Raw genomic sequence first — 24,989 nt, 5'->3', positions numbered from 1 at the left:
TTTCTTTGCATTTTTTTCCTGTAGTTGATTTTTTCTTGTAGTCTAATATCACTGTGTTAAGAAAAGATGCTTGATACGATTTCAGTTATTTTAATTTACTGAGACTTGTTTTATTACCTTTCATGTGTTATATCCTGCTGGAAAATGTTTCATTTGCCTTTGAAAAGAATGTGTAACCTGCTGTTTTGGATGGAATGTTACACACATTACACACACACACACGCATAAATCCATAAGGTGTAATGTGTCATGTAAGGCCAGTTATTCATTACTGATTTTCTGTATGGACGATCTGTTCATTGATGTAAGTGAGGTGTTAATGTTCCCTACTATTATTGTGTTACTGTCAGTTTCTTCCATTATGTCTGTCAATATTTGCTTTCTGTATTTAGGCGCTTCTATGTTGGATGAATATATGTTTGTAGTTGTTATGTCTTATTCTTGGATTGATCCCTTGATCATATTGTAATGTCCTTCTTTGCCTCTTGTTACGGTCTTTGTTTTAAAGTCTATTTTGTCTGATACAAGTATTGATAACCTGGCTTTCTTTTCATATGCATTTGCATGGAATACCTTTTTCTATCTCCTAACTTTCAGTCTGTGTTGATCTTTAGATCTGAAATCAGTCTCTGTATATAGCAATCTCTCTCTCTCTCCCTCTCTCTCTCTCTCTCTCTCTCTATATATATATATATAATATATAATATATATAATATATATACATATATACACATATATATTATATATATAATATATACATATAAAGTTGCTGATCTGTTAAGTTCAAATGCATATATATAATATATATAAATATATATTTTTAAAGTATATAATATATAAATGTAAATATATACAAAATATATTCATATTATATATAATAAATATATTTATAAACATGCTATAAATATATATTATATAAGTATGGTATAAATATTTAAGAATATATTATATATAAATATGATAAATACAATACATAAATATGATATAAATACAAAACATATTTACATACTTAATTTATATATATTATAAACCCAAGATAACGAGAGAATATTAAAAGCAGCAAGGGAAGAGCCACAAGTTATATACAACAGAACCCCCTTAAGGGTATCAGATGACTCTTCAGGAGAAACACTGCAGGCCAGAAGGGAGTGGGATGATATATTTAAAGTGATGAAAGGGAAAACCTAAAACCAAGAATACTTTACCTGATAAGGTTTTCATTAAGATTTTATGGAAGGAGAAAAAGTTTTACAGAGAAGCAACAGCTAAAAGAGTTCAGCACCACAAAACCAGTGTTATAACAAATATTAAAGGGACTTCTTTCTGTGAAAAGGAGACAGTAATTTCTTTTAATAAGTAGTTAAGGTATAGACAAAACAAAAAGATATAAAATATGATGTCAAAAGCAGTAAATGTAGTGGAGGGATAAAAATGCAGGGTTCTTAAAATGCATTAGAACCTAATAGATCAGCAACATTTTATATATGTATATATATAATATAAGTAATATTTATAAATATATAAATTACATACATTTACATAATTTATATAAATATATATTATATAATATATATATAACCACTTATTGCAGATACAGATGATTTTACTACTTTTGTCTTTTAACCTTCCTACTAGCTTATATGTGGTTGATTTACCAACTTAACTGTGTATTGCCTTTACCAGAGGGATTTTTCTTTTTGTAATATTGCAGTTTCTAGTTGTGGCCTTTTTCACTTAGAGTACTGCCTTTAATATCGGTTGTAAAACTGGTTTTGTGGTGCTGAACTCTTTTAGCTGTTGCTTCTCTGTAAAACTTTTATCTCTCCATAAAATCTGAATGAAAACCTTGCCAGGTGAAGTATTCTTGGTTTTAAGTTTTCCATTTCATCACTTTAAATGTATCATGCCACTCCCTTCTGGCCTGCAGTGTTTCTCCTGAAAAGCCATCTGATAGCCTTAAGGGGGTTCTGTTATATATAACTTGTGGCTCTTCCCATGCTGCTTTTATTTTTTATTTTATTTTATTTTATTTTTTGGCATGTAATAAATTTTTTTAACATCTTTATTAGAGTATAATTGCTTTGCAATGTTCTGTTAGTTTCTGCTCTATAACAAAGTGAATCAGCTATATGTATACATATATCCCCATATCCCCTCACTCTTGTGACTCCTTCCCATCCTCCCTATCCCACCCCTCTAGGTGGTCACAAAGCACTGAGCTGATCTCCCTGTGCTATGCAGCTGCCATCCACTAGCTATATATTTTATACTTGGTTGTATATGTATGTCAATGCTACTAACTCACTTTACTAACTCACTTTGTCCCAGCTGACCCTTCCCCCTCCCATGTCCTCAAGTCCATTCTCTACGTCTGCATCTTTATTACTGCCCTGCCCCTAGGTTCATCAGAACCAATTTTTTTTTTTTTAGATTCCATATATATGTGTTAGTATATGGTATTTGTTTTTCTATTTCTGACTTACTTCACTCTGTATGACAGACTCTAGGTCCATCCATCTCACGACAAATAACTCAATTTCGTTTCATTTTATGGCTGAGTAATATTCCGTTGTATATATGTGCCACATCTTCTTTATCCATTCATCTGTCGATGGACACTTAGGTTGCTTCCATGTCCTGGCTATTGTAAATAGTCCTGCAATGAACACTGTGGTACATGACTCTTTTTGAATTATGGTTTTCTCAAGGTATATGCCCAGTAGTGGGATTACTGGGTCATGTGCTAGTTCTACTTTTAGTTTTTGAAGGAACCTCCATACTGTTCTCCATAGTGGCTGTATCAAGTTACATTCCCACCAACAGTGCAAGAGGGTTCCCTTTTCTCCACACCTTCTCCAGCATTTATTGTTTGTAGATTTTTTGATGATGACCATTCTGACCGTTGTGAGGTGATACCTCATTGTGGTTCTGATTTGCATTTCTCTAATGATTAGTAACGTTGAGCATCCTTTCATGTGTTTGTTGGCAATCTGTATGTCTTCCATGGAGAAATGTCTATTTAGGTCTTCTACCCATTTTTGGATTGGGTTGCTTTTTTTTTTTGATATTGAGCTTCATAAGATGCCTGTATATTTTGGAGATTAATCCTTTGTCAGTTGCGTCGTTTGCAAATATTTTCTCCCATTCTGAGGGTTGTCTTTTCGTCTTTTTTATGTTTTCTTTTGCTGTGCAAAAGCTTTTAAGTTTCATTAGGTCCCACTTGTATATTTTTGTTTTTATTTCCATTTCTCTAGGAGGTGGGTCAAAAAGGATCTTGCTGTGGTGTATGTCGTAGAGTGTTCTGCTTGTGTTTTCCTCTAAGAGTTTTATAGTGTCTGGCCTTACATTTAGGTCTTTAATCCATTTTGAGTTTATTTTTGTGTATGGTGTTAGGGAGTGTTCTAATTTAATTCTTTTACATGTAGCTGTCCAGTTTTCATAGCACCACTTATTGAAGAGGCTGTCTTTTCTCCATTGTATATTCTTGCCTCCTTTATCAAAGGTAGGATGACCCTATGTGTGTGGGTTTATCTCGGGGCTTTCTATCCTTTTCCATTGACCTTTATTTCTGTTTTTGTGCTAGTACCATACTGTCTTGATTACTGTAGCTTTGTAGTATAGTCTGAAGTCAGGGAGCCTCATTCCTCCAGCTCCATTTTTCTTTCTCAAGACTGCTTTGGCTATTCGCGGTCTTTTGTATTTCCATACAAATTGTAAAATTTTTTGTTCTGGTTCTGTGAAAAATGCCATTGATGGTTGATAGGGATTGCTTTGAATCGGTACATTGCTTTGCATAGTATAGTCATTTTCACAGTGTTGATTCTTCCAACCAAGAACATGCTATATCTCTCCGTCTGTTTGTATCATCTTTAATTTCTTTCATCATTGTCTTACAGTTTTCTGCATACAGGTCTTTGGTCTCTTTAGGTAGGTTTATTCCTAGGTATTTTATTCTTTTAGTTGCAGTGATAAATGGGAGTGTTTCCTTAATCTTTCTTTCAGATTTTTTGTCAGTATATAGGATAGCAAGAGATTTCTGTGCATTAATTTTGTATCCCTCTACTTTACCAAATACATTGATTAGCTCCAGGAATTTTCTGGTAGCATCTTTAAGATTCTCTATGTATCATATCATGTCATCTGCAAACATTGACAGTTTTGCTTCTATTCCAATTTAGATTCATTTTATTTCATTTTCTTCTCTGATTACCGTAGCTGAAACATCCAAAACTATGTTGAGTAATAGTGGTGAGAGTGGACAACCTTGTCTTGTTCCTGATCTTAGAAGAAATGGTTTCAGTTTTTCACCATTGAAAATGATTTTGGCTGTGCGTGTATCATATATGGCCTTTATTATGTTGAGGTAGGTTCCCTCTATGTCCATTTCTGGAGAGTTTTTATCATAAATGGGTGTTGAATTTTGTCAAAAAATTTTTCTGCATCTTTTGAGATTATCATATGGTTTTTCTCCTTCAATATGTTAAGATGGTGAATCACATTGATTGATTTGTGTATACTGAAGAATCCTTGCTTTCCAACGATAAGCCCCACTTGATCATGGTGTATGATCCTTTTAATGTGCTGTTGAATTCTGTTTGCTAGTATTTTGTTGAGGATTTTTGCATCTATGTTCATCAGTGATATTGGTCTGTAGTTTTCTTTTTTTGTGACATCATTCTCTGGTTTTGGTATCAGGGTGATGGTGGCCTCGTAGAATGAGTTTGGGAGTGTTCCTCCCTCCGCTATATTTTGGAAGAGTTTCAGAAGGATAGGTGTTAGCTCTTCTCTAAATATTTGATAGAATTCACCTTTGAAGGCATCTTGTCCTGGGCTTTGGTTTGTTGGAAGATTTTTAATCACAGTTTCAATTTCAGTGCTTGTGATTGGGCTGTTCATATTTTCTGTTTCTTCCCGGTTTAGTCTCTGAAGTTTGTGCTTTCCTAACAATTTCTCCATTCTTCCAGGTTGTCCATTTTATTGGCATATAGTTGCTTGTAGTAATCCTTCATGATTCTTTATATTTCTTCAGGGTCAGCTGGTCCTTCTTTTTCCTTTATAATTCTGCTCATTTGAGTCTTCTCCCTTTTTTTCTTAGTCTGGCTAGTGGTTTATCAATTTTGTTTATTTTGTCAAAGAACCAGCTTTTAGTTTTATTGATCTTTGCTGTTGTTTCTTTGGTTTCTTTTTCATTTATTTCTGACCTGATCTTTATGATTTCTTTCCTTCTGCTAACTTTGGGTTTTCTTTGTTATTTTCCCTTAATTGCTTTAGGTGCAAGGTAAGGTTGTTTATTTGAGTTGTTTCTTGTTTATTGAGGTAGGATTGTATTGCTATAAACTTCCCTGTTAGAACTCCATTTGCTGCATCCCATAGGTTTTGTGTTGTCATGTTTTCATTTTCATTTTTTTCTAGGTATTTTTTGATTTCCTCTTTGATTTCTTCAGTGATCTCTTGGTCATTTAGTAGTTTATTGTTTAGCCCCCATGTGTTTGTATTTTTTACAGCTTTTTTCCTTTAATTGATATCTCGTCTCATAGCATTGTGGTCGGAAAAGATACTTGGTACCATTTCAATTTTATTATAAATTTATCATGGCTTGATTTGTGACCCAAGATATGATCTATCCTGGAGAATGTTCCATGAGCTCTTGAGAAGAAAGTGTATTCTGTTGTTTTAGGATGGAATGTCCAATACATATCAGTTAAGTCCATCTGGTTTAATGTGTCATTTAAAGCTTGTGTTTCTCTATTTACATTTTGGATGATCTGTCCATCAGTGAAAGTAGGGTGTTAAAGTTCCCTACTATTATTGTCTTACTGTCAATTTCCCCTTTCATGGCTGTTAGCATTTGCTTTATGTATTGAGGTGCTCCTATGTTGGGTGCATAAATATTTACAATTGTTATAACTTCTTCTTGGATTGATCCCTTGATCATTTTGTAATGTCTTTCTTTGTGTCTTGTAATAGTCTTTATTGTAGTCTATTTTGTCTGATATGAGAATTGCTACTCCAGCTTTCTTTTGATTTCCATGTGCATGGAATATCTTTTTCCATCCCCTCACTTTCAGTCTGTATGTGTCCCTAGGTCTGAAGTGGGACTCTTGTAGACAGCATATTTAGGAGTCTTATGTTTGTATCCTTTCCGCCAGTGTATATCTTTTGGTTGGAGCATGTAATCCATTTACATTTAAGGTAATTATCCATATGTTTGTTCCTATTACCATTTTCTTAATTGTTTTGGGTTTCTTATTGTAGGTGTTTTCCTTCTCTTGTGTTTTCTGGCTAGAGAAGTTCCTTTCGCATTTGTTGTAATGCTGGTTTGGTGGTGCTGAATTCTCTTAACTTTTGCTTGTCTGTAAAGGTTTTAATTTCTCCATTGAATCTGAATTAGTTCCTTGCTGGGTAGAGTAAACTTGGTTGTAAGTTTTTCCCTTTCATCATTTTAAATATGTCCTGCCACTCCCTTCTAGTTTGCAGTTTTTCTGCTGAAAGATCAGCTGTTAACCTTTCGGGAATTCTGTTGTATGTTATTTGTTGCTTTTCCCTTTCTGCTTTTAATATTTTTTCTTTGTATTTAATTTTTGATAGTTTGCTTAATATGTGTCTTGGCGTGTTTCTCCTTGGATTTATTCTGTATTGGACTCTGCGCTTCCTGGACTTGATTGACTATTTTCCTTTCCATGTTAGGGAAGTTTTCAACTGTAATCTCTTCATATATTTTCTCAGAAGTTTTCTTTTTCTCTTCTTATTCTGCATCCCCTCTTATTCGAATGTTGGTGCATTTAATGTTGTCCCAGAGGTCCCTGAGACTGTCCTCAATTCTTTCCATTCTTTTTTCTTTATTCTGTTCTGTGGCAGTTATTTCCACTATTTTATATTCCAGGTCACTTACCCGCTCTTCTCCCTCAGTTATTTTGATCTTGGTTCCTTCTAGAGAATTTTAAATTTCATTTATTGTGCTGCTCATCGTTGTTTGTTTGCTGTTTTTTACTTCTAGGTCCTTGTTAAACGTTTCTTGTATTTTCTTCATCCTATTACCAAGATTTTGGATCATCTTTACTATCATTACTCTGAATTCTTTCTCAGGTAGACTGCCTATTTCCTCTTCATTTGTTTGCTCTGGTAGGTTTTTACCTTGCTCTTTCACGTGCTGCATATTTCTGTGTCTTCTCAGTCTGTTTAACTTACTGTGTTTGGGGTCTCATTTTCTCTGGCTGCAGGTTCGTAATTTCCGTCGTTTTTGTTGTCTGCCCCCAGTGGTTGAGGTTGGTTCAGTGGCTTGTGTCGGCTTCCTAGTGGAAGTGACTGCTGCCTGTGTTCTAATGGGTGGGGCTGAATCTTGTCCTTCTGGTAGGGAGGGCCGCATCTGGTAGTGTGTTTTGGGGTATCTGTTAACTTAGTATGACTTTAGGCAGCCTCTCTGCTAATGGGTGGGGTTGTGTTCCTGTCTTGCTAGTTGTTTGGCGTGGGGCGTCCAGCGCTGGAGCTTGCTGGCCGTTGGGTGGAGCTGGGTCTTAGTGTTGAGATGGAGATCTCTGGGAGAGCTCTTGCTGATTGATATTACGTGGGGCTGGGAGGCCTCTGGTGGTCCAATGTCCTGGACCCGGCTCTCGCACCTTGGAGGCTGAGGCCAGACACCCAACCAGAGCACCAAGACGCTGCCAGCCACACGCCTCAGCAGAAAAGAAAGAAAAAAAGGAAAGCAAACAAACAAAATGAACAGATAGAACTCCAAACCAAATGGTAAAAGTAAAGCTAAACAGACAGAATCACACAGAGAAACATACACACACGCACTCAAAAAGAAAACAAACCACCACAACAACAAAATGAACAGTCAGAACCCTAGGACAAATGATAAAAGCAAAGCTAAACAGAGAATATCACACAAAGAGACATACCATACACACTCACAAAAAGAGAAAAAAGGAAAAAAATATTTTTAATATATATAAAAAAATAATAAAATAAAAATAGAAGAAAACCAATAAACAAATCCACCAATGAGAACAAGCACTAAAAACTAATCTAAGATAAACCTAAAAACCAGAAACAAGTCAGATGCAGAAAGCAAACCCCGAGTCTACAGTTGCTCCCAAAGCCCACCGCCTCAATTTTGGGAACATTCGTTGTCTATTCAGGTATCCCACAGATGCAGGGTTCATCAAGTTGATTGTAGGGATTTAATCCGCTGCTCCTGAGGCTGCACGGAGAAATTTCCCTTTCTCTTCTTTGTTCACACAGCTCCTGGGTTTCAGCTTTGGTTTTGACCTTGCCTCTGCGTGTAGGCCACCCTCAGGCATCTGTTCCCCGCCCAGACAGGAGGGGGTTAAAGCAGTGGCTGATTAGGGCTCTCTTGCTCACTCAGGCCAGAGAGAGGGAGGGGTACGGTAGTCATAATTGGAATGCAGGCGAGTCTGCAGTGGCAGAAGCCAGCGTGACATTGCAACAGCCTGATGCATGCTGTGTGTTCTCCTGGGGAAGTTGGTTGTCCCTGGATATTGGGACCCTGGCAGTGGCGGGCTGCACAGGTTCACCGAGGTGGGTGGTGTGGGTAGTGAACAGTGTTTGCACACAGGATGCCTGGTGGCAGCGGCGACAGCGTTATTGTTTCATGCCTGTCTCTGGGGTCTGAGCTGATAGCTGTGGCTCGCACCCATCTCTGGACCTTCTTTAGGCCGTGCTCTGCGTTCTGTGGGCAGACAGGGAAGGAATCCCCTCCTCTTGCACTCCCCAAAACAACGGTCTCTTACCTCTGAGGCAAGTGCAGACTTTTTCCCGGACTCTGTCCCGGTTAGCTGTGGTTCACTAGCCCCCTTCAGGCTGTGTTCACGCAGCCAACCCCAGTCCTCTCCCTGGGGTCGGACCTCCAAAGCCCGAGACTCAGCTCCCAACCCCCACTCTCCCCAGTGGGGAGCAGATAATCCTCTCAGGCTGGTGAGTGCCGGTCGGCACCGATCGTCTGTGTGGGAATCTCTCCGCTTTGCGCTCTGCACCCGTTGCTGTGCTCTCCTCTGTGGCTCCAAAGCTCCCCCGCTCCGCCACCCGCAGTCTCCGCACGCGAAGGGGCTTCATAGTGTGTGGAAACCTTTCCTCCTTCACAGCTCCCTCCCACTGGTGCAGGTCCTGTCCCTGTTCTTTTGTCTCCATTTTTTCTTTTTTCTTTTGCCCTACCCAGGTACGTGGGGATTTTCTTGCCTTTTGGGAAGTCTGAGGTCTTCTGCCGTGTTCAGTAGGTGTTCTGTAGGAGTTGTTCCACATATAGATGTATTTTGATATATTTGTGGGGAGGAAGGTGATCTCCACGTCTTACTCCTCCACCATCTTGGTCTCCTTCCCCACCCGCCACCGAGGACCACACTCTCCACTCAGCTCTCTCGAGTCATCCTCTGGCTGAAGCAGGAGAGGACAGGGGGGGCTCCACTTTTGTTCCCTGGGGCTAGCAGGTCCGTTTGGGGCCAGGGTGTGCAGGAGATGCTGCAACGGTGGGTATCCCAGACGGGAGATGCCCACTCCCAGCAGCTCTGCCGACAGCAGTAGCAGTGGTGGCAGTGGCGGCAGCAGCAGCAGTAGCAGCAGCAATAGAGATAGTCCCTTGCTGCTTTTAATATTCTCTCATTATCTTGGATTTTTGCCATTTAATTACAATGTGTCTTGGTGTGTTCTTCCTTATACTGAATCTGTTTGGGACTGTATGTGCTTCCCGGACCTGAACATCCGTTTCCTTTCTCAGGTTAGTGAAGTTTCAGCTATTATATCTTCAAATATATTCTCTGCCCCTTTCTCTCGTTTTCTCCTTCTCCCTGTAATGTGAATATTAGTACACTTGATGCTGTCGCTGAGGTCTCTTAAACTGTCCTCATTTTCTTTTCTTCTTTTATGTTTCTTCTGTTCAGCTTCAGTGCTTTCCAGTACTCTGTCTTCCAGTTGCTGATATCATCTAATCTACTGTTGATTCCTTCTGGTGTATTTTTTATTTCAGTTATTGTAGTCATCGTCAGTTTTTGGTTCTTCTTTGTATTTTCTAACTCTTTTAAAAGCTTCTAACCTCTTAATCTGTTCATCCAATCTTCTCTTGAGTTCTTGGAATGTCTTTATCATCATGACCTTAAACTCTTTACTGGGTAGATTTCTTATCTTCACTTCACTTAGTATTTCTTCTGGGGCTTTATTTTGTTCCTTCGTTTGGAACATATTTGTCTGTTACCTCATTTTGCCTAAGCTCCTGTTTTTATTTCTGTGTATTTAATAAGTTCATTATGTTTCCCAGCCTTGGAGAAGTGACCTTTTGTAGGAGACATCCTATGTGTCCCAGAAGCCTACTCTGCTCTGGTCATTAGAACTATATGCTCTATGGGTGGCCCCCATGTGGGCTGTGTGGGTCATCCTGTCATGGCGAGCTTAGAAGTGTGGGTGTTCTGGTAAGTGTGTCTCACTTCTGACCTGGTTGGTTGCCAGGCCCTTCCTTGTGTGGAGGCTGTTGGCTGCTGGTGAGTGGGGCCAGGTCTAGTGCTGGCCCACTGTTAAGCAGTGCTGGTATCTGGGATGGGTAGTTGTTGTGCCGGGGTCCCAGATCTAGTGTCAGCCTGCTAATGGGTTATGCTAGCTCCTTACATAGCTGTCTGCAGAGGCCAGGGTGTCCTGAAGCTTGTGTTGGCCCACTGGTGGGGAGGGGAGGAATCTTAGGGTGGCTTACTGAGGGACCCAAAGTGTCCCAGAGTTGGTGTTGGCATGCTGGTGGGTGCGGCCAGGGTTCAAGAGTTCCCTGCTCTGGTGCCCGCCTGCTGTTTTGTGACCTGGGTACTGATAGTCTGCGGGTCCATGGTTGTCCTAGGGCTCATGTTCACCACTGGTGGGTGGGGTCAGAGCCCAGGGGATTCCACAGCTGGTGCCCACCCATTGGTAGGTGAGACCTTGACCTGGGACTAATGCCTGCCCATTGTTGGGCAAGGCACATTCTGGGGTCTCTGGCTGTAGGGCCCTGGGGGTCCCAGAATTGATGTGTGGCCTGCTGGTGGGTTGGGCCTGGGTCTCTGGTATCCTGGGGCTGGTGTCTGCTCACTGGTGGGTAAAGCTGGTCCTATGTCTAGTATAGGCCCACTGGTGGGCTGAACTGCATCCTGGGGTCTCTAGCTGCAGGGCTCTATGGGTCCCGGGCCTAGTGTATTGCCTGGTGTGCAGGGCTGTGTCCTGGACCCTCTGGTGGACAAGGCCATGTCCCAGGACAGCTGAGGGCTCAGGGGATCTTAAGGCAACAGGTCTGCTGGTGGGTGGGTAGATGCTGTGTCCTTGCCTGGGTAGATGCTTGGCCTGAGGCATCCCAGTACAGGTGGTAACAGGCTGGTAGGTGGTGCCGTGTCCTGGATCTAATAAGCTGAGGGAGGATTCCAAAATGGTGCTTGCCTGCAGTAGTGTCCTTGTGGTAGAAGAAGCTCCCAGAAATGGCTGCTGCCAGGGTCTTTGTCCCCAGTGTGAGCTCCAGTTGCCTCCTGCCTCTCTGGAATGCTCTCCAAGATCAGCAGGTAGGTCTGACCCAGGCACCTGTCAAATTACTGTTTCTCCCCTGGGTCCCAGAGTGTGTGAGATTTTGTGTGCACCCTGTAAGAGTGGAGTCTTTTATTTCCCACAAGCCTCTGGCTCTCCAAAAATTAAAGTCTGCTGGCCTTCAAAGTGAAACACTCTGGGGCCTCATCTTCTGAGTGTAGGACTCCCTGACTGGGGAGCCCAATGTGGACCTCAGACCCCTCACTTCTTGGGGAGAACCTCTGCAATTGTAATTATCCTCCCATTTGTGGGATGTTCACCCTGGGGTATGGGTCTTGACTATACGCCTCTGCCCCTCTTACCCATCTTGTTGTGGTTTCTTCTTCATTTCTTCAGTTGTAGAGCATCTTTTTTTCTAGTCTTCCAGTCTTTCTCTTTAATAGTTGCTCTGTAAATAGTTGTGATTTTGGTGTTCCCATGGGAGGAGGTAAGCTCAGGGTCTTCCTACTCTGCCATCTTGGCCACACCTCAGAACATCTTTATTTCTTACTCTATATTTAATAACTATCACATATTTTTTTCACAGGTAGGAGACAATTATTTTTATTTTTCTTTGTCTTTTTTCATATAGCCTTATAAGTTTGTTTTGGTTCTCTTTTGTTTCTCATTCATGTATATTTGTGAAATAAATACGGTGTTCCAAGAATCACGCTGACAGAAAACACAGTCTCTTTCCTTTAAGATGTTATATTTCAAGGTACCACATATGTTTGCAGCAGTCATGCTTCCAGAATCTGGTGGAACAAACGTGATTTTAGATATTCTGCCCCACTGTAAGATCATGGGCCCTTTAATTCGTCCTGGTTTTTATCTTTTTGGTATCTTTATTCATGGTAACTATCACATGTAAAGCTAAATATAGCAAGAAAGAACAGTATGAAATACATGAATCATGGTTAGATTTTCATCTTTATTCTCAATAGTCCTTATTTGTTGAATGCTTGAATCTAAAAAAAAGTCATGTTAATAGAATATGTTCAAATATACATATAGAATTCAAATATCCATATAAATACATACTTTTTTAACCAAGCAAATGATTAATGTTTAGAAACATAGTTCATATATCTTAAAATGTTTAACTGATAGTAATGTAGAAATACTTAGATTCTAGGAAGGCTACATGTGACCTAAAATGAAGTCAGGGGCATAAGATCATTCTGATTTATCTGTATTTGTATGAATAGTTTGGCAGTATATATAAATGAATTTGATAGAACTGCCATTCATTACAGGAGCCTGAAGTATAATTCCTATTGATTTATCACCTTGTGTTTATCAGTCATCTGTGTAGGAGTGTTCTGTTAATTATAAAAGATATAGAAATTATAAGTATAGAGTTAATCTATTTTTATGTTAATGAAGCTTTTTGAATTATTTTATGGGACCTTAAGAATGAAATCTCTTTGTTTACATAGAGGGAAACCCTATGTAATTTATTGACAGTTGTTTTTATTCAAAACTTTCAAATTGTATTCAACTACGGAGAAATTCTACAGAGCTAATGGATGAAATCATAGCATCACTTTTTGAGTTTTGGTGCAATATACTTCACATGTATTACCACCTTTAATTATCAAAATACAATTGTGAAGTAGATGTTATCTCATGAGAGTCATGCCAGGCTCAGAAAGGGTAAGGAACCCACCCAAGGTCACACAGCTTCTACATAGCTGAGCTGGATTTGAATCTGGGTTTCCCTGTTTTGGAGATTCTTACTCTTTATACTGTTCAACACTGCTTATGGTTGTATAGCCTTTAGCAGATGCAAGTCATACACTGTCTTATATCTTAGTGTTTAATATCTATTGAAAAGTTAGGTAAGTGAGAAACTTTATGTCACTAAGAATGACAACTTGTTATGAAAATACTGTCAGTATACCATCAGGTTAAAAGTATGTGTCCTTTCATTTAAAAATTGCTTTGCTAAAGACAGTATTAATGTTAAGAATATAATTGTTTAAGGACTACTCATTTATTTACTAAGAATTACTCATTTATTTAAAAAAAAGATACTTCACTTTGCTCAAGAAAGGTTTTCTAAAGTAGTAATTCTTAACATTCTTCCCCTCAGCAGCACACCACACTCCCATGGCTGTTATGAAGTTCAGAGATCTCTCATTTGAGGATTGCTTGGCTAGGGGATATATTTTATGATGGCTTTTGTTATATAGATACATTTGATGAAGGAAATCTTTTTAGAATTTAAAAAGAATTCTTGGTAGTAACAGGAGTAGGTTTTTGAAAAACAGTATTTTAGTAGCATTAAGCCCTATCACAGAAAACAGTCTTTACTTTAGCAACCTGGAATAATAATGACTAGATTATTGAGTCAGTGCATACTGTACCATGATCAGCTCACAAACAGGCAGCTGTAGATAATCAGCCCAACACAACATCTTGGCAAATTGATTCTTTAGAAGGATTTCAGAATGTGTTGGCATAAATGCCAGACTGTGAAGGAATGATTGAACCACATGGGGTTGAATTTATCAATAGCAGCAGTCCGTTCTTCTGAACAGAACATGTGCCAAGCACCAGCTTGTAATCACAAACATCATCTGCTGCATATTGAAGAGGAGAACAGCATGGCTGTACTCAAGATCTTATGGTAGTTTATAATTAATCACAACATTGTTTAGCAACTTGCAGTGTATTCAGATTGCTTCATTCTTGATCTCAATAGCCCTTATTTGCTCCAGTGTTTCTTTCTCCCTTCTTCCCTTTCCTCCTCCTTTTCTTCTTCATGTTCATTAAACAGATATTTATTGAATCTCTTCTATTTGCATGCCCCTAAGCTAAGTACAATGGGAAGCAAAATGATAAAACAGAGATAAAACCTGGGCCATTCACCCCACATAATCCAGTATAAAGATCGTAATCCAGTATGGAAGAGACATCAGCTACGTAACCTGTAAAACAAATTAGCCATCAGTGAGAACATAAGAGAAGTATGAAACTGACACCATCATTCCGATGAGAGAATATCTTCTTTTGGGAACAGGGGCGACCTCATAGGACAGGAACATTATACGAGACAGAAATGTAAAAATATGAGGCTTCTTTGTGTAAAACAGGCGACCCAAAGATTGTTGAAGCCACGTGTGTTAGAGAAGAAGTAGTGTGAGATAAGTCTTGAAAAGCAGGAGTGTGCCTTTCATGAAGTAGACCCTGATGGGTCTGTTATCAAAAGTTTTGAGCAGGTCAGTGAAGAAAGTGATCAGTGTTATGCTTTAGTAGACAGGATGGAAGCAATGTGGAGAGGCTGGATTGATTCAGTAGAGACGGGAGATGTGGAGACCATACACAAATAAGGCATTGTTATTGAATACATAACGTGTGAGTTAGTATTAGTCAGGGTTTTCCAAAGAAATAGAACCAATAGGACATCTATGTCTATATCTATATCTGTATCTATATCTATATTTATATCTAATATGTATATGTATATAATATATATATATATATCCTATGAGATTTATTTATTGTGGGGAATGGGCTCACATGATAATGGAGGCTGAGAAGACAGTCTACTCTGCCCTTGGCAAGCTGGAGACCCAGGAGAGCTGATGGTGAAAGTCCCAGTGAGAGGGCAGGAGAAAACCAATGTCCCAGCTCTATAATAGGCAGGCTGAGAGAACAGACCTTCCCGTCTTCCTCTTTTTGTTGTATTTTAGGTCCTCATGGATTGGATGAGGCCCATCCACATTGGGGAGGGCAATCTGCTTTACTCAGTCTACCTATTCAAATGTTAGTCTTATCCAGATACCCTCATAGACATATCCAGAAGTAATGTTTAATCAAATATCTGGGCACTCTGTAACCCAGTAAAGCTGACACACAAATTAACCATTACGCATAGTGTATGCCTGGAAGTTTACTATCTCTAATCTTCATATTAGCAAGATTGAATAACATGCACAAGACCTCATGGCAGCTGAGCGGGGGAGCTGGAATTTCAACGGCGGCCTGCACAACTACTGTCCACTGCCATGTAGTCTCACCAAGGACACAGATGAGAGCCCCCAGATGAGAGCCCAGCAGGGCGGTAGAGAGCTGGGGAGGGCACGTATGCAAAAGCAAGAGAAGTTTTTCTGACATTTTGTGGAAAGAAGTCAGGTATATATACATTAATTTTCATTAGAATTTGGCAACTCATTGGATATGGAAATTAGGAAGAGGGAATGAATAGCCAAATGCCACATTTTTTTTATCCTGACTTAATGTGAAATTAGGTACCATAGGGTTTGGGGTGAGAAATGACGACTTCTCTTTTATATGACCTTAAGCTGGCATACCCTTTCTGGGTTCTTCCCTATTCCTCAGTCTGATAATACTTTACATGTACCTCTGTCAGAGCCCTTAGACTTTTGTGGTGCAACTCGTTTTGTTTCTGTGTGTGATTCCCTCCCCACTCATATTATGAGTTCTTGCAGGGCAGGGCCTCTTCATGTTTCTGTACCTAGCAAAGAGTAGGCTGATGGTCGGTGCTTCAAGTATGCTAAGTGAGCTAGGGAATACTTGGTCTGAGAGGCTGCAGAGAACAATGGAAGTCCAAGGAGGAGGAAGAAGGAGGGAGTGTTTGAAATGGATGTTGTTGAGAATGTAATTGAGAGCCAACTCGAGATGAATAGTGCTCCTCAGGTAGCATGGAGGGCCTGACTCACAGAAACCCTTAATTTGCCATGAAATCAGGTCTATTTTCCTAATTATTTGTAAACAATGTTCAACTCCCTGGATATAGGATTGGAGAAGAGAACAGATTGAAATGAATGATTTGAGATAGATAACTCGAGAGTAAAGAATGGCAGTAGTGGCAAGTGAGGCCATAAGAAAGATAAGAGAAAAAAAAAGATTGAGGGATTGAGTCATGATGAACACAGAGAATGTGTATTCCTGTAGCTTGAAAGTGCTTTAGTTTTGTCACTCATACTATTCATAATTGTTGGTTTTTTTTTTTTTTTTTTTTTTTGCGGTACGCGGGCCTCTCACTGATGTGGCCTTTCCCATTGTGGAGCACAGGCTCCGAACGCGCAGGCTCAGCGGCCATCGCTCATGGGCCTAGCCACTCTGCAGCATGTGGGAACTTCCTGGACTGGGGCGCAAACCCGTGTCCCCTGCATCGGCAAGCGGACTCTCAACCACTGAGCCACCAGGGAAGCCCTGATTTTCTTTTTATGCTAAGGAAAATCAGCTCATTTAAGTATACATATAAAATTTCTTGTCATTTATGGCATGAACAGAAGTTAGCTCAAGTCCTAGCTCTACATACTTGTGACCTTTGGAGAGTTACCTGATCTCTATCTACTTCTTTCCTCAATAATATTACCTGTTCTTTCTTACTTGGTAGCACTCTTATGATGATGAAAAATGGTTCATAAGGCATGAAGAGGTATCAAAATATTAGAAAATTCATTGAGATTTGAACAGATACCTAATACTCTTGGTGTTATGGACTGAATGTTTGTGTCTCCCCAAAATTCATATGTTGAAGCCTTAATGCCCAAAGTGATGGTGTTTGGAGATGGAGCTTTTGGGAGATAATTGGTTTAGATGAGGTCATGAGAGTGAAACCCTCTCATGAAGAAGAAAACAGACCTCTCCCTCCCCCCCTCCCCCCTCCTCCCTCCCTTCTTCCCTCTCTCCCTTTCTCCCTCCCTCCCTCCTTCCCTCTCTCCCTTTCTCCCTTCCTCCCTTTTTCCCTCCCTCCCTCCCTCCCTCCTTCCCTCCATCCCTCCCTCTCTCCCTTTCTCCCTGCCTCCCTCCCTCCATTATTCCTTGGCTTATGGCTACATCAATTCAGTATCTGCATTCATGGTCACATTGCCTTCTCCCATTCTGTCCTGAATCTCCCTCTGCCTCCCTCTTATAGGGATACATGTGATTGCATTTAGGGCCAACCCAGATAATCCAGGATAATCTTCCCACATCAAAAATCCTTAACTTAATCACATCTGCACAGTCTTTTTTTTTGACATCTAAGGTAACATTAACAAGTTCCAGGGATTAGCAGGTATGTATCTTTTGAGGGGCCATTATTCAGCCTTCCATAGTCTTGCTCAAAGTTTATCAATTTTATTGATATCTTCAAAGAGCCAGATTTTGGTTTCATTAATTTTTTTCCTCAATTGTCTCCTTATCTATTTAGTGGATTTCCATTCTGATCTTTATTATTTTATCTTGTGCTTTTTTGAGGTTTCCTTTGTCACTCTTCTTCTGGTTTTGTAAGGTGGAAGCCAAGGTCATTGCTATAAATTTTCCTGTTATACTTTAGCTCCATTCCACAAATTTTCATATGATGCATTTTCATATTCTTTCAGTTCAGAATACTTTCTCATTTCCCATTCTTTCTTTGATCCATGGAAATATGTTATTCCATTTCTGATCTGGAGGGAATTTTCCAGTTATCTTTCAGTTTATTGATTTGTATATTAATTTTATTATGATCAAAGAACATTCTTTATATGACTTGAATCCTTTTAAATTAATTGAGGCTAGATTTAGCGCTCAGAATATAATATCATCTATCTCAGTAAATGTTCCAAGACATTTACCATGCCTTTACTCATGGAAGGAACGTTTGGTCTGTAGGGTATTGTCTAAGTGTCAGGTCAAGTTTGTTGATCGTGCTGTTGATGTCTTCTGTATCTTAGCTGATTATCAGCCTACTTTTACTATTACTCGGAAAGAGGTGATGAAATATCCAAGTATAATTGTGGGTTTTTCTATTTTCCCTTGCAGTTGTGTTTTTTGTTTCACATATTTTGAAGCTTTTATTAGGTGCAGAGACATTTAGGATTGTTATATCCTCTTGCTGAATTAATCCCTTCATCATTACAAGTTGTACTTTCTTGCCTTTTTGCATGCCTCATATTTTATATGGTATGCCAGACATTAAAAATTTTATCTTACTGTTGAACTTAGTTGTGGGATGCTATTCAGTTACTTGGAAGCATTTGGGTCTTTCATTTAAACTGTTTAGATGGTGCCCAAGCAATGTTTAATCCAGGACTAAATTTATACCATTACTGAGGTAAAAACCCTTCTGAATATTCTTCCTTATGCTCTAGGTTTTTCACTCTCAGTCCTGTGTAAATTCCTGGGGTTCATTTCTTTCATCCTTTCCTGTGGCTCCTTCCCCTGACTGGGTAGTTTCCTCACACACAACCACTGATCAGTATTCAACTGAAAAGTCAAGGAGCCCTGCAGATCTCCAGTGTCCTCTCCATGAGTCTCTCTCCTCTCCAGCACACTGCCCTGTGAACTCTAGCCACCTGGATCCTGAGCTGCATCTTTTCAACTCAAGGAGACCACCAGTATCTACCTGCTTTCCCCTCCCTGTGCCATAGCCTGGATGCTTTTTTCCAGGCTTAGGCTGGGGCATTTGGAGGATTCATCTCATTTGCTTCCTGAATATCAGGGGTCACTATTCTTTGTCCCATTGTCATGAGAACTACTGTTTCATGCATTTTTGCCTGACTTTTTAGTTGTTTCATGTTGGAGGTAAATCTGATAACTGTTACTCCATCTTGGCTGGAAGTGGAAGTCAAGAGCTGGACTTTTATACAAAGTGTGTTCTAGTACATTTTTAATCATACCTGGAGAAACTTTTGTAGACTCAGCTTCCTCACAGACATCCTGTCCACAGGAGTGGTTGCACTTGTTGCACTGTCCTTTTCAGCCCTGCCACCAGAGCCACCAGAGCACCTGCCACACCTGGACAACCGTTGTGAAAGTTACTTAGTATGAGGTGTCCAGAATGACAGAAAAGATGAACCCATTTGCAGTTTTTGCCTCTATTGTTTTATCATGTGTTATATTTTGAGCTCTGCATTTCCATTCTACTTTTGTTATCTAGAGGTTTTAGTTTTTATTGTGTGGGAATTTCTGTATTTCAAAGACACATGTTTTGTTAAAAATAAGGTGTGAAATGGTTGTATACATAAAAATATTTTTAATTACAAAAATCAAAAGAAATGTAATTAGAGCATGACATTTTAAATTTTCACTTATGAACATTCAACCAATTCATGTATTTGAATTTGTCTTTGCCTCATAGCTTCTGTGATATTAAGATTAATAGTTTGCATTTGTTAAGTTAGTTTTACTGCCTAATAAAGCTAGGTTTATGATTTTAATAAAAGGAAATTTTTTACTTTTGTTCATGTATAATCAGATATGCAGCTGCTGTGACCAAAATTTACCTTTAAAAAAACAATCCAGTCTTATAAAGGAACTACCGTTGTTTATTTTTTACAGGAAATCCAAAAGAAAGTCCAAATCCTAGATTAGTTTCTGCTGTACAGCAAAATGAATCAGTTACACATATACATATATCCACTCTTTTTTAGATTCTTTTCCCATATGGGTCATTACAGAGTATTGAGAAGAGTTCCCTCTACTATTCAGTAGGTCCTTCTTAGTTACCTATTTTATATATAGTAGTGTGTATATGTCAATCCCAATCTCCCAGTATATCCCTCCCCTCCCCCACTGCTTTCCCCCCGGTAACCATAAGTTTGTTTTCTACATCTGAGACTGTATTTCTGTTTTGTAAATTAGTTCATTTGTACCATTTTCTTTTAGATTGCACATATAAGTGATATCATAAGATATTTGTGTTTCTCTGTCTCACTTCACTCAGTATGACAATCTCTAGGTCCATCCATGTTGCTGCAAATGTCATTATTTCATTCTGTTTTATGGCTGAGTAATATTCCATTGTATATATGTACCACATCTTCTTTATCCATTCCTCTGTCAGTGAACATTTAGGTTGCTTCCATGTCCTGGCTATTGTAAATAGTGCTGCAGTTAACATTGGGGTGCATGTGTGTTTTCAAATTATGGTTTTCTCCAGATATATGCCCAGGAGTGGGATTGCAGGATCATATGGTAGCTCTATTTTTAGTTTTTTAAGGAAGCTCCATACTATTCTCCATAATGGTTGTACCAATTTACATTGCCACCAACAGCATAGGAGGGCTCCCTTTTCTCCATACCCTCTCCAGCATTTATTGTTTGTAGATTTTTTGATGTTGGCCATTCTGACCGGTGTGAGGTGATACTTCATTGTAGTTTTGATTTTGCATTTCTCTAATAATTAGTGATGTTGAGCATCTTTTCATGTGCTTTTTGGCCATCTGTATGTCTTTGGAGAAATGTCTATTTAGATCTTCCGCCCACTTTTTGATGAGTTGTTTGGGTTTTTTTTGATATTGAGCTGCATGAGCTATTTGTATATTTTGGAGATTAAACCCTTGTAAGCTGCTTCTTTTGCAAATATCTTCTCTCATTATGTGGGTTGCCTTTTCATTTTGTTTATGGTTTCCTTTGCTGTGCTAAAGCTTTTAAGTTTAATCAGGTCCCATTTGTTATTTTTATTTTTATTACTCTAGAAGGTGGATTAAAAAAGAACTTGCTGCAATTTATGTCAAAGAGTGTCCTGCCTATGTTTTCCTCTAAGAGTTTTATAATATCTGGCCTTACATTTAGGTCTTTAATCCATTTTGACTTTATTTTGTGTACAGTGTTAGGGAGTGTTCTAATTTCACTCTTTTACAGGTAGCTATCCAGTTTTCCCAGCACCACTGATTGAAAAGACTTGTCTTTTCTCCATTGTATATTCTTGCCTCCTTTATCATAGACTAGGTGACCATAGGTGCTTGGATTTTTCTGTGGACTTTCTGTCCTGTTCCACTGATATGTATTTCAGTTTTTGTGCCAGTTCCATACTGTTTTGCCTACTGTAGCTTTGTAGTGTAGTCTGAAGTCAGGGAGCCTGATTCCTCCAGCTCCTTTTTTCAAAGCCCAGATTTTTTAAAACTAGGAAATAAATATGTGATGTTTATGTGATAATCGGATAAATATGTCATGTTTATGTGATAATATATCTCTTGATATTTTGGCATGTCAAACTTTAATCCAAATTTGTCATAATTTTCTCTTTGTTTTTCTGCCCTCCAAAATCAGTATTACCTAATCTGTCTGTCAAACCATGGAACAGTTTAATAGTGAAAGTAGATACAGCTATCCAAAGATTATGTTAGATTTCTTGCAGAAGGCCAGTTTGTCATCTGTGGAGTTTCTTAAAAGCTAAAAAAGGGTTTGGGTGTTTTTTGTTTTGTTTTGTTTTGTTACAACATCATAGATGTCATTTTAAAATTTTTCCATGGTATATAAGGTAAATTATCATCTTTTATTTGAATTTTTTTGATTTTGGAAATAGGTAGATGTTTATATGATGCTGTGCACATTTCTTATTTTGTGGCTCATTCATAGATATCTAAATTTGCAGATGAGTCTGCTTATCTTTCAGAGAACTGACCCAGATATATTTCAATATTGTCACAAAGTCTACCTATTTCATATAATCTTACTGATATACTAGGTTTTAATACCGCTTTACTTGAATCTAAAACATTTTGACATTTATAATACTCTCAGCCTGCTTTCTAAATGGGTGTGTCCAGTCTTAGCATTTAGAGACAAAATTGTTTGCAGTAAATCAAGTCTTCATGTGATTGTAATCATACCTGTGTAGAGATGAATATCCTCACCCCAGTAATGTTCAGTTCTCATTAATCCCCTGGCTTAACATCCTGTATTAACTTTTATTGCTGAGACAATAGCACGTTCTAGTCCATATCCCATTTCTGTGAACTGGAATATTAGATTTCCAAAAGATTCTGAAATGGTGAAATTTCCTCAGAATTCAATTTACTGGACTTGGTTTAGGGTTCACTAATGAAAATTGCCTCCAGGAAAAATGCTGCTAATGAAGCAGTTAACATCCCAGTGATCCCAGGCTATACCATAGGTCCTAGGAGTCAACTCTGGTCTCATAAGGACACTATATAGAATGCCTCTTAAGGCTAAGGTGAAGGCGTAACAAGCGCTTCTGAAAATAGAAGGGGCACTTTAGGTAATTATGCTCAGACAACAGGCATCAATTGGTTAGTCATCTTAAGGCCTCAGTGGTTCAGATCTACAGCTTTTCAGAATTGGTCTAGAGTTCTGATATAGGGACCAAGGGATCTGCACCATTTTGAAAGCCCATTTATATTTTGAAATGATCATTGAATACCTCTTAGGGAACTATTAAAAATATCTAGAAATATCATACATATATGCCTATATAAAATAGACATTAAATTTCATCTTCTTTTTACCTTTTGGGTAATTTTTATTAATAATATCCATTGCAGTCATAACCAAGTCTGATATCACCCCCAAATTCCTTAACTTGAATTAAATATATTGGAATGAATATTGTTACTTTAGCCAAATAAATTGTAATGAATCCTGTTACTTGTTTCATTGTTTTTAATGAATGCCATTCTTTCAGTTGATTAAAGCAATTTTTCCAGTGACTTTGTAAATAGTCCCACATTGAATGGATTTTAAATAGTAATTAATTGCCCAGGAAGCAGAAGAACAAAGAGTGGTTAATACAGCTCATAAGGATTTAAGGAAGAATAATTTGTGACAGTTAACAGTTATGTAGATCTTTCTAGTATCCATAAATCGCTTTAACTTGAATTCTCTCATGTTGACTTTATAGTTTTAACTCAAATATGTACTGTTTTCAAAAATATATTGTGCCCAGGTTTCTATAAAAATACATATGTTCTATTTTTAAATGTCCAGTCATGTTGATTTCACAGAGATTTGGGGAAATTTATCCTAATGGGAATAATTACTCTGGGAGCTAAAAATAATAGACATGTCCTTCTTTTTCTTTCTTTTTTATAAAAGCTGGACCTGTGATCTGCAGAATGCTGAGTTATCCCCCAACTCGCCGAGCTTTAATTGTGGGTTGTGGCCTACAAATGTTCCAACAGCTCTCAGGCATTAACACCATCATGTATGTATTTCTTTCTGGCTTTTTACTGAAAAGATTGTGAAGGAATTATTTTATATGGAAAAAAAAGAGTAGGACTCTTGGTGATTTGTTTTTATTAAATGTGTAGAATTCTCCTTTTGGAAGATACTTAACCTTACAATTTTTTAAATCCTGTAAAATTGTAACTAGAAGGAAGTGACATTTTGTTTGTTGTAATTATTGACTTTATTTGATTTCACAAAATTTCTCTTTTATGCCATCCAATATGTCCTTATATTCTGAGCTACTGAATATATCATTTTCATAAGCTATTCCTTGATTCACATTAAAAGGTAAAACAAAAGGAAATCACCTGGCATTATTAGAAATTAATGGACACACAGATAACTAGTTCATTTCCTTTTAGGGCAGTCAGTTACAATGCAATGTGATAATAACATTAATAGAAGTATGTTTTTTACAACCAGGGTACAGTGGGCCAGGGATCGAGTGGGAGCAGAGAAGTAGGGAAGACACACAAGTTCCCTGTTTTCTAGTTTTCAGACTAATTCCCAAAGTTATATGTGTGTTGTGGGTGGAGCAGGGTGAATAGTGGGGGGTTCTACCACATTTCATTCATTCAATATTAAACCCATTTTTGATGGTCTATTTTGTACTAGATACATAGCAGTGAATAAAGTAGACATGGTCCTTGGCCCTACAGAGCATACTGGCTGGTGGAGGAAAAAACACATTAAATAAACTCACAGTTTAATACAGAATTTCAAATTTTCATAAGGTCTGTGTAGGACTATATCAATGGAGGACTTTTAAGATCCTAGGTGATAGAATGTGGGTTAGAGAAAAGCCAAGATTTTTGCTGAGAATCTGTTTGTTGGGTGAAAAGCTCCTAAATCTTAGAAGCTTTTCCCCCACTACCTGTTGGTTAAAGCTATTCATTAGAAAAATACAAATTATGTAAAATTAAAACTTACCTAGTAAACCATTTGTATTTGGGACTCTTGATATTTTCCTTTATAATTACTTGGGTTATAATGAATTATTCCATGGTAATTTGAGAAGAGTGAATTAGTTAAAATAATGGCTAGGGCCCAGTGACCAATTAGATTAAATTGTAATTTGCTAAGAAACTCCATCTTGAATACATCCACGCTGTTTGTGAATTTGACTTTGATGGTAATTCTTGTTGGACTTCAGCTTCCTGGACTACATTTTTAATATTGGTTCTCTCCTCCTTCCCTCTAACATTTATTTTCACTTTTTCCTCACCTTTATCAGCTCTATTTAGGCCCATCTGTTGATATGGTGCCCAGCATTTTTGTTTCTGGATGTTGCACACCGTGACTTTTCTGAGGCACGTCCACTGTCCTCAGTGTGGTGATGATATGGAATTGTAACAAGGCTAGCACCAAGCTTTCAAATAATGCAATGCAGTAATAACCCTATGTGAAAATCTAATTTATCAACCTAAATTAAAATATGCCCTATTTCTGAAAATATTTTTTGTTTGTTCTACTTAATAAACTGTAGAAGTTGAAATGTTTTTATGAAATCCATCTTTCACCCTAGGTTTGTGTGAACCTGAAATATGAGGTATTTT

At 38.3% G+C, this 24,989-nt stretch overlaps 1 protein-coding gene across 1 annotated transcript in view; it reads left to right on the top strand.

Annotated features, from left to right (window-relative positions):
* The window catches only part of SLC2A13 (solute carrier family 2 member 13), a 427,729-nt gene that overhangs the window by 178,489 nt on the left and 224,251 nt on the right, over positions 1 to 24,989 (top strand). Inside the window, exon 4 of the mRNA XM_060024584.1 lies at positions 23,302 to 23,410. Within this exon, the coding sequence (XP_059880567.1) occupies positions 23,302 to 23,410 (109 nt within the window). The remainder of the gene's footprint in view (positions 1 to 23,301; positions 23,411 to 24,989) is intronic.

Source organism: Delphinus delphis, chromosome 11 (genome assembly GCF_949987515.2).
Source record: "Delphinus delphis chromosome 11, mDelDel1.2, whole genome shotgun sequence".
NCBI lineage: Eukaryota > Metazoa > Chordata > Mammalia > Artiodactyla > Delphinidae > Delphinus > Delphinus delphis.
Note: the sequence above shows the minus strand (reverse complement) of the source record. Positions and strands in the feature narration are given on the sequence as shown.